Source organism: Oncorhynchus nerka, linkage group LG26 (genome assembly GCF_034236695.1).
Source record: "Oncorhynchus nerka isolate Pitt River linkage group LG26, Oner_Uvic_2.0, whole genome shotgun sequence".
In the NCBI taxonomy this organism is placed as follows: Eukaryota; Metazoa; Chordata; class Actinopteri; order Salmoniformes; family Salmonidae; genus Oncorhynchus; species Oncorhynchus nerka.
The window spans coordinates 23,764,321-23,777,370 of record NC_088421.1 but is presented as its reverse complement, the minus strand read 5'-3'; the positions used below and the strand labels follow the sequence as shown (position 1 = coordinate 23,777,370).

The 13,050-nt window shown below is 44.9% G+C and overlaps 2 protein-coding genes across 2 annotated transcripts in view; one reads left to right on the top strand and one right to left on the bottom strand.

Moving 5' to 3' along the window:
- Positions 1–346, top strand: part of LOC115110819 (acid-sensing ion channel 2-like) — a 25,828-nt gene extending 25,482 nt beyond the window's left edge. The window contains exon 6 of the mRNA XM_065011043.1: positions 179–346. Coding sequence (XP_064867115.1) covers positions 179–346 — 168 coding nt within the window. The remainder of the gene's footprint in view (positions 1–178) is intronic.
- asic2 (acid-sensing (proton-gated) ion channel 2) overlaps positions 1–13,050 on the bottom strand; it is a 330,594-nt gene that overhangs the window by 102,336 nt on the left and 215,208 nt on the right. The window lies entirely within an intron of this gene.

Sequence of the window (13,050 nt, the reverse complement as noted above, 5' to 3'; positions counted from 1 at the left end):
AAGTAAATAGGGGCCTCCCGAGTGGCGCAGCGGTCTGCGGCATCACTATAGCCTGGGGTTCGATCCCCAGAGTCCCATAGGGTGGCGTACAATTAGGTTAGGGGAGAGTTTGGCCAGAGGAGCTTCAGTTGGCTCATCGCACTCTAGCGACTCCTTGTTGTTGTCTGGCTGCCTACAGGCTAACTTGGGTTGTCAGCTGAACGGTGTTTCCTCCGATACATTGGTGCGGCTGGCTTCTGGGTTAAGCTTGACGGTGTTAAGAAGCACGGTTTGGCGCGTCATGTTTCGGAGGAGGGATGACTCGATCTTTGCCTCTTCCGAGCCCGTTGGGGAGTTGCAGCAATGAGACAAGATCGTAATTGGATCGCATTTGGATATGACAAAATTAAGAAGGAGGTGGGGGGGATCACGTGACCCTTGAACGAGATGGCCGCGTGAACTAAGAGCTCCGCACAAGTAGTTTCCAATTCCTAATCTTACCTCTACTTCAAGTTTAAACTTTAGCTTTAGTAAAAAAGTAATGGCGGCTACAAAAGGCGACACTACAGGTGACATTTTTACCCGGACTCGAGTATTAGCGATGGAAAAAGCCTCCAAGAATAAGCTAGCTTCAGAAAAAGCTAGCGTCATTAGCCAGGAGCAAGAGGACCCGTTCCTCCCCGAGGCTCAACGAATGCCAACCTCGCACTCTGTCGAAGACATCCTTTCTGAGTTGAGATCCCAACGTACAGAACTCAACATTAAATTAGATGCCATTAACTCTCAGCTCAGTGCGATAGGGGGCAAGGTGACAATCCTGGAAAATGCTTTGCCTGACATCAACAACAAGATAACCATAAACGCGGGGCGCCTGGACGAGGCAGAGGGGCGAATCCTATCCATGGAAAACTTATTGACAGATGCCATGGAAACAATAGCATATGCTAAAAAGAAAATAGAGCATCTGGAAGAGAAAACAGAGGACCTGGAAAACAGGGCGCGAAGGAATAATTGTGTTCTATTAAATCTGTGCGAAAAAGAAGAGGGAAACATGCCACTGATCCGCTACCTGCAAGACAAACTTCCCGAGTGGCTCCACCTGTCCACCGACAGGCCCATAGAACTCGAGAGAGCTCACCGAGCACTGAGGCCCCCACCAGCAGCCAGACAACCACCGCGCCCAATCACCATACGTTTCCTGAGATTCAACGACAAGGAACGAGTCCTACAGGCGGCGAAAATCAACACCATCACAGTGGGAAACACCAAACTCACTTTACACCAGGACCTGTCAGCTGGAATACGCCGAAAGCGCCAAGGGTTTGACGAGGTGAAGAAATACTCTATTGACCGAGGCAGCTTCAGGGGATTCAAATACCCAAACGAGCTCACCAAGGAGCCCTGCGACACTTCAAAACTCCCAAAGAGGCAAAACGTTTTTTGAAAGACAATCCTGGTCAATGAGAAACGGACCAATGACTAAATGCGATTAATGCTATTACTAAAGGAGGTAAGACAACATATAGCCGATATCCAAAGACCCACCCGCCCCGCAAAATGTCATCCAATCTATATTTATTTTCCTTTAGCTGAGAGGGATAGGCTCTATAGCCTAACCTAGGCCTACTAACATTTCAGCCTAATTTTATTTCCATCTTTTTGTTGCTATTATTACTTGTGGTTCCCTCTGTCCCTTGGGGGAGGTATATGTAAGCTGGGCTATTGATTTTATTTTCTCCCTCTTTTAATGTGGTCTGGACGGGGGCTACGTTGTAATTTACTCATTGCGGGGCGGAGAGGAGAGGGTGAGGCATTTCTTTGGTGGGGAGACGTTGTGCGTTGCTAACTGTTCCCGTTTTCTTTGTTTTTTTTCCGGAACACAGAATTGAGACTGAGGGGGGGGGGGGGGGGGTAATAGATCCAGCGGGATGTGTTGAGTTGTTTGGGAACTCGGCTGGGGTGTTCAGAGATTATTATTTTATGTACACCATTTATTTTCCTTTTATGTGAACGCAGCTGTAACTATTATCCACTTTTACCTAGAGATGACTTGCACTAAAGTTTGATTACTGTTCGATGACGATGACTAGTATCTTAAATCTATTGACATGGAACTGCCATGGTCTCGGTCATGCAGTAAAACGGAAAACGATACTATGTGCTCTAAAAAAGGAAAAAGCAGACATCGCGCTATTACAAGAGACACACCTCTGTGATGCTGAACATGCCAAACTCCGCAGAGCTTGGGTGGGACAGGTGTATTTCTCATCTTTCAAATCAAACAGTAGAGGTACAGCCATACTTATCCATAAGAATGTTCCATTCATAATTGACAAAAACATATCTGATCCGGAGGGGAGATTTATTTTGATAACTGGGTCACTATATGGTCAATCAATTACTATCTTAAATATATACGCACCTAACACAGATACTCCTGCTTTCATGTCAAAAATGATAACCCTGTTCAATGAGCATTGTGTTTCCTTTGGTGTGGTGGCCGGAGATTTTAATTGTACCCTTAACCCAACCCAGGACAAATCATCTCAAGTCCCCACCACAAATCCTAGATCTGCAAAGATGTTGAACTCTCTTACTAAAGAGATGGGACTGATAGATATCTGGAGAGAGACTAATAGCTCATCTATGGACTATACATACTACTCTAATGTCCATAACACCCCGCTCCTCCGCTCTCTCCACTGGCTTCCAGTTGAAGCTCGCATCCGCTACAAGACCATGGTGCTTGCCTATGGAGCTGTGAGGGGAACGGCACCTCAGTACCTCCAGGCTCTGATCAGGCCCTACACCCAAACAAGGGTACTGCGTTCATCCACCTCTGGCCTGCTCGCCTCCCTACCACTGAGGAAGTACAGTTCCCGCTCAGCCCAGTCAAAACTGTTCGCTGCTCTGGCCCCCCAATGGTGGAACAAACTCCCTCATGACGCCAGGACAGCGGAGTCGATCACCACCTTCTGGAGACACCTGAAACCCCACCTCTTTAAGGAATACCTAGGATAGGATAAAGTAATCCTTCTCACCCCCCCCCCCCTTAAAAGATTTAGATGCACTATTGTAAAGTGGCTGCTCCACTGGATGTCATAAGGTGAATGCACCAATTTGTAAGTCGCTCTGGATAAGAGCGTCTGCTAAATGACTTAAATGTAAATGTAATAACACCTACTCCCATATAGATTACATTTTTATCCCAAAGAGTTTCATAAATTCAGCCACGTGTACAATCGGACCCATAGCACTTTCAGATCACGCCTTTGTCCACCTCCGCTTTGACCTCTGCAAAAACATCCCGAGGTCAAAGAGCTGGAAATTCAACACCTCCATGCTATCAAATGAAGCGTTCCATACATTGGTAAGTACATGGATAGACAACTACACACAAGACAACAAAGAGTCTCCTGTTTCTCCGGCCACAATGTGGGACGCTGCTAAAGCCACACTAAGAGGTAATCTAATTGCATATGCTTCCTTTAAGAAAATAGCAATGGAAGCACACAGGCTAGATCTCGAGAGGGAGCTTGAATGCTGTGAAAAAGTACATAAACAATCCCCAGACAGCACCTCCTGGAGTCAATTTAAAGCAGCCAAAGCCAAACTGAATTTGGACTACACTCGGGAGATAAAAAAAATGTTTTCTTTACTAAACAGAAATACCATGAGTATAGCAATAGGCCTAGTAGATTGCTTGCTTACCAATTAAAAAAAGAGCAGTCAGAGCGTACAATCATGGCTATCCGAGAGGACAAGGTCACATATGACCCAAAAAATATCAATTGAACTTTTCATGATTTTTATTGCAAACTATATACCTCTGAGAGAAAACACACAGAGGCAGAACTCCACTCTTCCCTAGAGGGAATCTCGCTACCTAAACTATCAGAGACCGAACAAGAAGAACTCAACTCCCCCTTCACTCCTGAGGAGATCCTGGAGGCAATTACCTCAATGCCACCTAATAAGTTCCCAGGCCCAGATGGATTCCCCAGAGAGTTCTACAAAGCTTTTTGGCCCCAGCTCAGCCCTATCTTCATGCCAATGCTGGAGGATTTTTGCAAAAACTGAGTTCTCCCAGACTCAATGCACACAGCTCGCATTACAGTGTTGCTCAAAGAAGACAAGGACCCTCTATCCTGCTCGTCCTTCCGGCCCATAAGCTTGTTGGATTTCGACTACAAAACAATTACCAAATTGCTCGCCAAAAGACTAAACACTGTTCTTCCCAAAATAATAAAAGCGGACCAAACTGGATTTATTAGAGACAGATACTCTTCTGATAACATTCGCCGTCTTTTTGATATTATTGATCAAGTAAACGCACAGAAGACCCCTGTGCTGCTGGCTTCACTGGATGCTGAGAAGGTGCTTGACAGGATGGAGTGGAGATTTCTGTTTTCAGTCTTAGAAAAGTTCAATATGGGCCCAAATTTTATTAAATGGATCAAATCACTATACTCTCATCCAAATGTCATGGTGACTACTAACGGACTGAACTCTGGCAGATTCCCTCTGGAACGGGGCACAAGACAAGGGTGCTCGTTGTCCCCCCAGCTCTACTTGTTGGGGGCGGAGCCTCTGACAGAGTTGATAAGGAGCAATCCAAGTATTATGGGTGTTTCTGCAGGCGGCTTGCAGCACAAGATTTCGCTTTACACTGACGATGTCTTGCTCTACATATCCATCCCTGAGAAATCCATCCCATTTTAGACACAATTGTTCAGTATGGCAGGTTTTCAGGTTATAAGATCAATTTTAACAAATGCACTGTCTGCCCTCTCAATATTACACTCACCAGCTCTATGAAGACACTATGCCCATTCCAATAGAAGACACAGGGGTTTAATTACCTTGGAATCTTCATAACACCAGATCTGAATAGCCTTTTCAAGGAAAATTATCTTCCACTCCTGGATCGAATCAAGAACGAGGAAGAATTAATGTCATCCGTATGAATATCCTCCCTAGACTGAACTATTTATTTCAGATGCTCCCATGCTATCTCCCAGTTTCCTCTCCTCTTCATCTCAGTACTGGGCGTCCTCTCAGTACTGGGCATCCTCTCAGTACTGGGCATCCTCTCAGTACTGGGCTTCCCCTCAGTCCCGGGCTGCCCCTCAGTCCCGGGCTGCCCCTCAGTCCCGGGCTGCCCTTCTGTCCCGAGCTGCCCCTCAGTCCCGGGCTGCCCCTCTGTCCCGAGCTGCCCCTCTGTCCCGAGCTGCCCCTCTGTCCCGAGCTGCCCCTCGGTCCCGAGCTGCCCCTCTGTCCCGAGCTGCCCCTCAGTTATGTGGGGATCAGGGTGAGGACTATTAGGCCATGGTCGGCGGAGAAGGTGGATTATCCCAGGACGCGAAGGGGAGGAACTAGGACATTCATGGAGTGGGGTCCACGTCCCGAGCCAGAACCGCCACCATGGACAGACGCCCACCCGGACCCTCCCTATGCTCTTGAGGTGCGTCCCGGAGTCCGCACCTTAGGGGGGGGGGGGGGGTTCTGTCACGCCTTGGTCATTATATTTTGTGTTTTTGGTATATGTTTGGGTAAGCCAGGGTGTGACATGGGTTTATATGTTGTGTTTCGTATTGGGGTTTGTAGTAATTGGGATTGTGTTGATTAGGGGTGTGTCTAGTTAGGCTTGGCTGCCTGAGGCGATTCTCAATTGGAGTCAGCTGCTTATCGTTGTCTCTGATTGGGAACCGTATTTAGGTAGCCTGAGTTCGCGTTGTATTTTGTGGGTGTTTGTCCTGTCTCTGTGTTGTAGTCACCAGATAGGCTGTGATTAGTTTCACGTTCCGTTTGTTGTTTTGCTTTGTATGATATTGAGTTATTTCATGTACGTATTCTTTCATTAAAGTCATGAGTAACCTACACGCTGCATTTCGGTCCGACTCTCTTTCTACAAACGAAACGTCGTTACAACTCCTTTTTGAGACTCCATAGAATGAAAACAGACATGTCTCCTTACTGTACAAGATGTACCTCTGAAAATGGAACCTATATGCATGTATTTTGGAGCTGTAGAGAGATTGCCAGAAACTAGATGTACAGTTTGATATGACCCAGTGTATCTATCTTCTTAATGCCCAGCAGGACTTTGTTCTTGATCCAGACAGAGAACATTTGCTGATGACTATTACATACTTTGCTAAGAAATGTATTATTCTATTGTGAGCCTCTAATACCCCTCCTACATTTAAAATGTGGATTGACCAGATTGTTGACTTTCTCCCTCTTGAAAAGCTCACTTATGACCTCCGCAAGAGACAGCCCAAGTTTGATAGACTCTGGTCTCCACTACTCAACTATATTGCAAATTGGACAGAGTGAATGAAAAATGAATGAAAAATGAATAAAATGAATAAAATCTAAAGACTAATGATTTTCTTGTCGTCTCAGCGAAGGCTAGAAATAGCTAATAAGAACCTTGATAGTGCTGCTGCAAGCTTTATATATATGTTTATTTATTTATTGTTCTTTGTGTGTATGTACATGTATGTAGGATATGTATGTATGTATGTGTGTGTATGTGTGTGTATATATATATATATTTAAAAAATAACTATTATTTATTACTATTATTATTATTATTATTTTTATTTTTTTAAGCCCATCACATCTGTCAATGTGGAATGTGTTGTGTTGGTTGATTTGAAAAACAAGAAAACTTAATAAAACTTTAAATTGAAAAAGAAATTGGGAAGGAAAAAATGAATAATAGTAATAGGAATAGCACTAAGCACAGGCAAAATCCTAGAGGAAAACTTATGTAAATAAGATATTTCTGTATTTCATTTTCAATACATTTGCAAACATTTCTAAAAACATGTTTTCATTTTGTGATTATGGGGTATTGTGTGCAGATGGGTGTGATTAAAAAAAATATTTAATCCATTTTGAATTCAGTCTGTAACACAACAAAATGTGGAATAAGTCAAGGGGTATGCATACATTCTGAAGGCACTGTAAGTCTTCTTAATAGAGGGCTTTTCCATGACCAGCAGGGTTGGGTAGGCTACTTTCTAAATGCCATCCGTTACAGTTACTAGTTACCTGTCCAAAATTGTAATCAGTAACGTAACTTTTGAATTACCCAAACTCAATAACATAATCTGACAACATTCAGTTACTTTTACATTACTTTCTCCTTAAGAGGCATAAGAAGAAGACAAAAATGTATGTTACCAATTGAACGGCATCTATTGAAGGATAAATGCATGTTATAGTTTACATAGCTGGATGTTAACTTTTACTTTATGGGTTGGTTATGCAGGCTTCTTCTAACCCATCGCTTTCTACTGTATACAATAATATGATTCAATTATATCTTTACACTAAAAGCAAAGTCTATCAGAATTCCAGTCATTCCAATAAATGTTATACCCCTTGATCTTCAAGAATAGGACTTGGAAATATAGTAGTAGAGATTAGCCAAATTGTAACCCCAAAACTAAGGACTTATTAGCCATTCCTACTCTGTTGTTTATGATTTTGTTGTCATGAGGACTGATTGGGCTCATTGACTCGAGTTGAAAAGAAAATGCTGCGGTCACGGAATGGCATGCTTTGAGCACTACTGAAAACTTCTATATAATTGCAAAAGGCTTTTTAAATGATCAATTAGCCTTTTAGAATTATAAACTTGGATTAGCTAATGTGCCATTGGAACACAGGAGTGATGGTTGATGATAATTGGCCTCTGTACGCCTACATAGACATTCCATTGAAAATCAGCCGTTTCCAGATACAATAGTCATTTACAACATTAACAATGTCTACACTGTATTTCTGTTCAAAACAAAAATGTTTTGCTTTTCTTTCAAAAACAAGGACATTTCTAAGTGACCCAAAACTTTTGAACGGTAGTGTGCATATCATTTATAAGTCCAACAATGGATATAGCTATAAGGGCACAAGGCGAGACCCAAATGCAGACAGAGGAGGCAGATGGTAGAGCTCCGAAATGTATAATAACAAATGGAGTTGGCAAAGGCTGGTCGGGGAAAGGCAAGAGTTCATAAACCAGGTCAGAGTCCAAACAGTACCAGACGATAGACAGTCTCGAGGTCAGGCCAGGCAGGGGTCAGAAACCAGATCCGAGTCCAAAACAGTACAAGGGGATTTGCAGGTAGTCAGAACAGGCAGATTGGTCAGGCAGGCGGGTACGGAGTCAGGACAGGCAGTGGTCAGGCAGGCGGGTACGGAGTCAGGACAGGCAGATTGGTCAGGCAGGCGGGTACGGAGTTAGAACAGGCAGAGTGGTCAGGCAGGCGGGTACGGAGTTAGAACAGGCAGATTGGTCAGGCAGGCGGGTATGGAGTTAGAACAGGCAGAGTGGTCAGGCAGGCGGGTACGGAGTCAGGACAGGCAGATTGGTCAGGCAGGCGGGTACGGAGTTAGAACAGGCAGAGTGGTCAGGCAGGCGGGTACGGAGCCAGGACAGGCAGATTGGTCAGGCAGGCGGGTACGGAGTTAGAACAGGCAGAGTGGTCAGGCAGGCGGGTACGGAGCCAGGACAGGCAGATTGGTCAGGCAGGCGGGTACGGAGTCAGGACAGGCAGTGGTCAGGCAGGCGGGTACAGAGTCAGGACAGGCAGTGGTCAGGCAGGCGGGTACGGAGTCAGGACAGGCAGATTGGTCAGGCAGGCGGGTACGGAGTCAGGACAGGCAGATTGGTCAGGCAGGCGGGTACGGAGTCAGGATAGGCAGATTGGTCAGGCAGGCGGGTACGGAGTCAGGATAGGCAGTGGTCAGGCAGGCGGGTATGGAGTCAGGACAGGCAGTGGTCAGGCAGGCGGGTACGGAGTCAGGACAGGCAGATTGGTCAGGCAGGCGGGTACGGAGTCAGGACAGGCAGATTGGTCAGGCAGGCGGGTACGGAGTCAGGACAGGCAGTGGTCAGGCAGGCGGGTACGGAGCCAGGACAGGCAAGGGTCAAAACCAGGAGGACTAGAAACAAACAGAGATTGGGAAAAATAGGAGCAAGGAAAACCACTGGTTGACTTGGCAAACAAGACGAACTAGCACAGAGAGACAGAAAACACAGGGATATATACACCGGGGATAATAAGGGACACCTGGAGGGGGTGGAGACACAAGGACAGGTGAACCAGATCAGGGTGTGACAGTAGCAACTACAGATTGCCCCTTCTAGTCTATCAAAAGTGTGCACGTTTCAGCATGTGTCCATTAGGACTATGGATATTTCTTTTATCAGCATGAATTAGATTGAGCAATAAAAGCCCCACTTTTATTCCATAGGCTGGGTTCCTCACTATGCAGCTTTTGCAAGAGCGCATTTTTCATTGGCTGTCCACTGGTTTCAAAAACAATGATTGATAGGAAGTTTAAAGTTCTTGAAATCAACCATTATTGGGTTCAAATACACATTTAGATTTGTGAACAGCCATCCACAACAACCACAATCCGTAAAGCACAAATGGCTAAATGAGAGAGCAGCAGCGTGGTTCACATCAATGAGCTATGTAGATATCAATAGTAAGATATATCCGTATCGTTGTAGACTACACCACTGCTGTCATCCTTATCTCATTGCCTTTATTCAAATGTGATCATCTTTGGATGCCGACAGCAGTCGCACCATTGGAAGACACAGCTGAAACTGTAGTCTACAAAAGCCTATTCCTGCTCTTTTCCCGTGATCCATCAAACACATCTGGTGTGTCATCATAGTGGTCTCTGACTTGTGGTCAGACTCGCTCAGGTGGAACAAACGTAAACTTGCGCCTTTTTTCAATGCTGATTTGAATGTCATTTAGGAAAGAGAAGTGTCAAAGATCCTTTCTGAATTTAAAGGTAATCCTCTAAGTCATCTAGTTTTTCAAAAGTATCTGTAATCTGATGACAATATTTTTGCTGGTAACGTAACAGATTACAGTTATCGTTTTTAGGTAATCCCTTACATGTAATCCGTTACTCCCCAACCCTGATGGCCAGTGTATGAGTGCTTCTATCCCAACCCTGATGGCCAGTGTATGAGTGCTTCTATCCCAACCCTGATGGCCAGTGTATGAGTGCTTGTATCCCAACCCTGATGGCCAGTGTATGAGTGCTTCTATCCCAACCCTGATGGCCAGTGTATGAGTGCTTCTATCCCAACCCTGATGGCCAGTGTATGAGTGCTTCTATCCCAACCCTGATGGCCAGTGTATGAGTGCTTCTATCCCAACCCTGATGGCCAGTGTATGAGTGCTTCTATCCCAACCCTGATGGCCAGTGTATGAGTGCTTCTATCCCAACCCTGATGGCCAGTGTATGAGTGCTTCTATCCCAACCCTGATGGCCAGTGTATGAGTGCTTCTATGGACATGAGTAATTGTCCAGGTGGACAGTGTTATGGTGATAGAAGGATGTGGGTAGAAAGGGAGTATGAGACACCCCCTTCTCCTCAGTAGAGCAGCTCCATCCTTCCACAGATATGAATCTATCTAAATGATACATCAGGGGCTAAGAGCTGCCAGAGCCACAGCCCAGAGACGGGGGATACATATTCATGGAGAAATCACTCTTGGTTTGCAGGTACCCGTGTCTCGGTGTCTGTCTCTGACTGGGACTGGGCTTAACAGTACCAGGGATGGCTCCGGTTGATAGCATAGTGACAGAAATACCTGAGTGTATAGAGACCAATATGGACCCAGCCTGCATGAATGGAGAATATCAACATCAGCAGCATGTCCCAGCATAGACAGTAATCTGTCAATGTCAAAACACATTGGTCCAAACCTAACAGACCAAAAAGCAGACTGAATGGGATTCAACATGCAGCAGCATCCCAGTAAACAGGTTGTTTTGGTCGTCAGCATGACCTTGGTTCATTTGACTAAAGTATCTCTGTCTGCTAATTAGAGCTTACATTAGAGTTAATAAGCATCAGCCCAAACACTCAAGTGCTCCCTTGGAACCCTCACTGCTAACTGGGCAGGTAACATCATGTTTAATTACCCAGCGGTCATTTAAACTGGCATGATATGCCTGTGAGTTTCTGTGAGTGTCTGTATAACACAGATAACATGTATCTGCACTGCCCAACACTGCTCCCCTACAGATGTACTGTAGTAATGGTGCTCTGAACTCTCCTCCTCTGAAGTTGTTGGTTGTCTATTAGGGACCATCATCATCATCATCCTCTCTCTGGAGCTTCTTGTCAGACCCTCTCTGTCTCTAGAAACAGTAATGATGTACTGTATGAGTGACAGGGAGGGCTAGGACCAGGTCAACATCCTATTAACACCTTACCACACCTCATCAGCCACGCCACGGGGGAAGTGCCAACCAAAAGTTGCCAGGGTGGTTCTGTCATTTTGGTACCCCTCAGACAGTTGTCTGACCCTGCTGTCTCTCCTTCATCTTGTTCCCTCCCACTCAGTTATTATCTCCACCTCTGCTTGCCTCGAGTCATTCTGTCAGAGGGAGGAGAGTAATGACTCCTCACACCACCACAGAAATATCAAATAACTTTGGTACCTGGCCAAGGGGCGGTTACAGGCAATACCTGTAAAGTAGCAAACTAAAGTAAAGAGACACTTCTTAGAGTTCTCATGCACTGAGGCCATTACTTTTCTGAAAAACAGGATGGTAGAATATGGACCATGAGTATCAGCATTCTCAAAATAGCTCCATCCTGTCTGCTATTAATACATGACCAGTGCTTGACTTGGGCAGGAGCTCACCGAACTGAGTACCGGCACCTCAAATGTTCTACTACTTGAGCTCCTGTTCCTCTTATAGAATATTAGCACCTAAATATAAAAAGGACCGGCACCCAAAATGAGTATCGGCACCTATTTCAAGCAGTGTAAATGACAATGTTGCTTATAATACCAGATGTGGTTATGCATGATTGCTTCATACTCAGCAGTGTTTGAGTCGATATGTCAGACCACTATGGCCTATTTATTACCTTACCTCCCTAATCTGACTTCATTTGCACCACACACTGTAAATAGACTTTACTATTGTGTTATTGACTGTATTTGTGTTTGTGTTTGTTTATCCCATGTGTAACTCAGTGTTGTTGTTTGTGTCGCACTGCTTTGCTTTATCTTGGCCAGGTCGCAGTTGTAAATGAGAACTTGTTCTCAACAGGCCAACCTGGTAAAATAAAGGTGAAATAAAAATAAATAAAAGAAAGATATGCACAAGCCAATACAGAACTAAAAACATTGACTGTTGTCAGGTCTTCATACACCCCCATCCGTCTATTCTGATCAGTTTGGCTAGAATGGTCTTGTTGACATTGCACTCTTCAAGCCACTAAGCATCAAAGTTGTCTTTGGTGATGAAATGCTCTTTCTTCATTACTTTATTTTAAATGAATCGCTAAGGCGTTAATTGAACCCGGGTCTTGAAATGTCACAAGAGTCAAACCCTGCCATGTTAACATAACGTTAGCTGACACTGTCCACAGGGCAGTCAGGGCACAAAGCAGGAGAACAGAGATGAGCTGCCAATTAGACGCCTGCCTTCGCCTCGTCCACCTAACATAACTTATTAGCATTCACAAGAAACAGTGTGAACGTCCGGGAGCAAGACATCGCCCTAAGGCATGCCGTGACCCAGCCTGCATGTCGACCAGCCTCTCCCAGGGTGAAGTCAAAGAGGACACGGCCATTAGAGAGCCACCTTCCACTGTGATGAAAGGTCAGTTGTTGTTAGTTAGCGCCAGACAGATGACAGACACCTTCCCACTGTGTTTGAAGAGTTGCCTGTCCCTGGATAATGCCGAAGACAACAGTTAGACATCTGAAAATAAAGCGTTACAAAGAGACAAGTCATTATGCCTGCAGTGTGCTGTGGCTGTGATGGGTACAATAGTGAGAATGGTTAATGACTTCATGTGTTCAGCTGTCATTATTGTGAAGATCTTTATGATAAATATGCCTACGCTTTGTTTCTTCAACTATTATTGTAACGGGCTCCGAAGTCCTTTTGCTCATTAGTTACACACCCACCCACGCACACACACAGAGATGGGATAATATACTATCTTGTTGTCATTACAAAATACTCTGAAGAAAATGTATCAAAATGAAATACAAGATG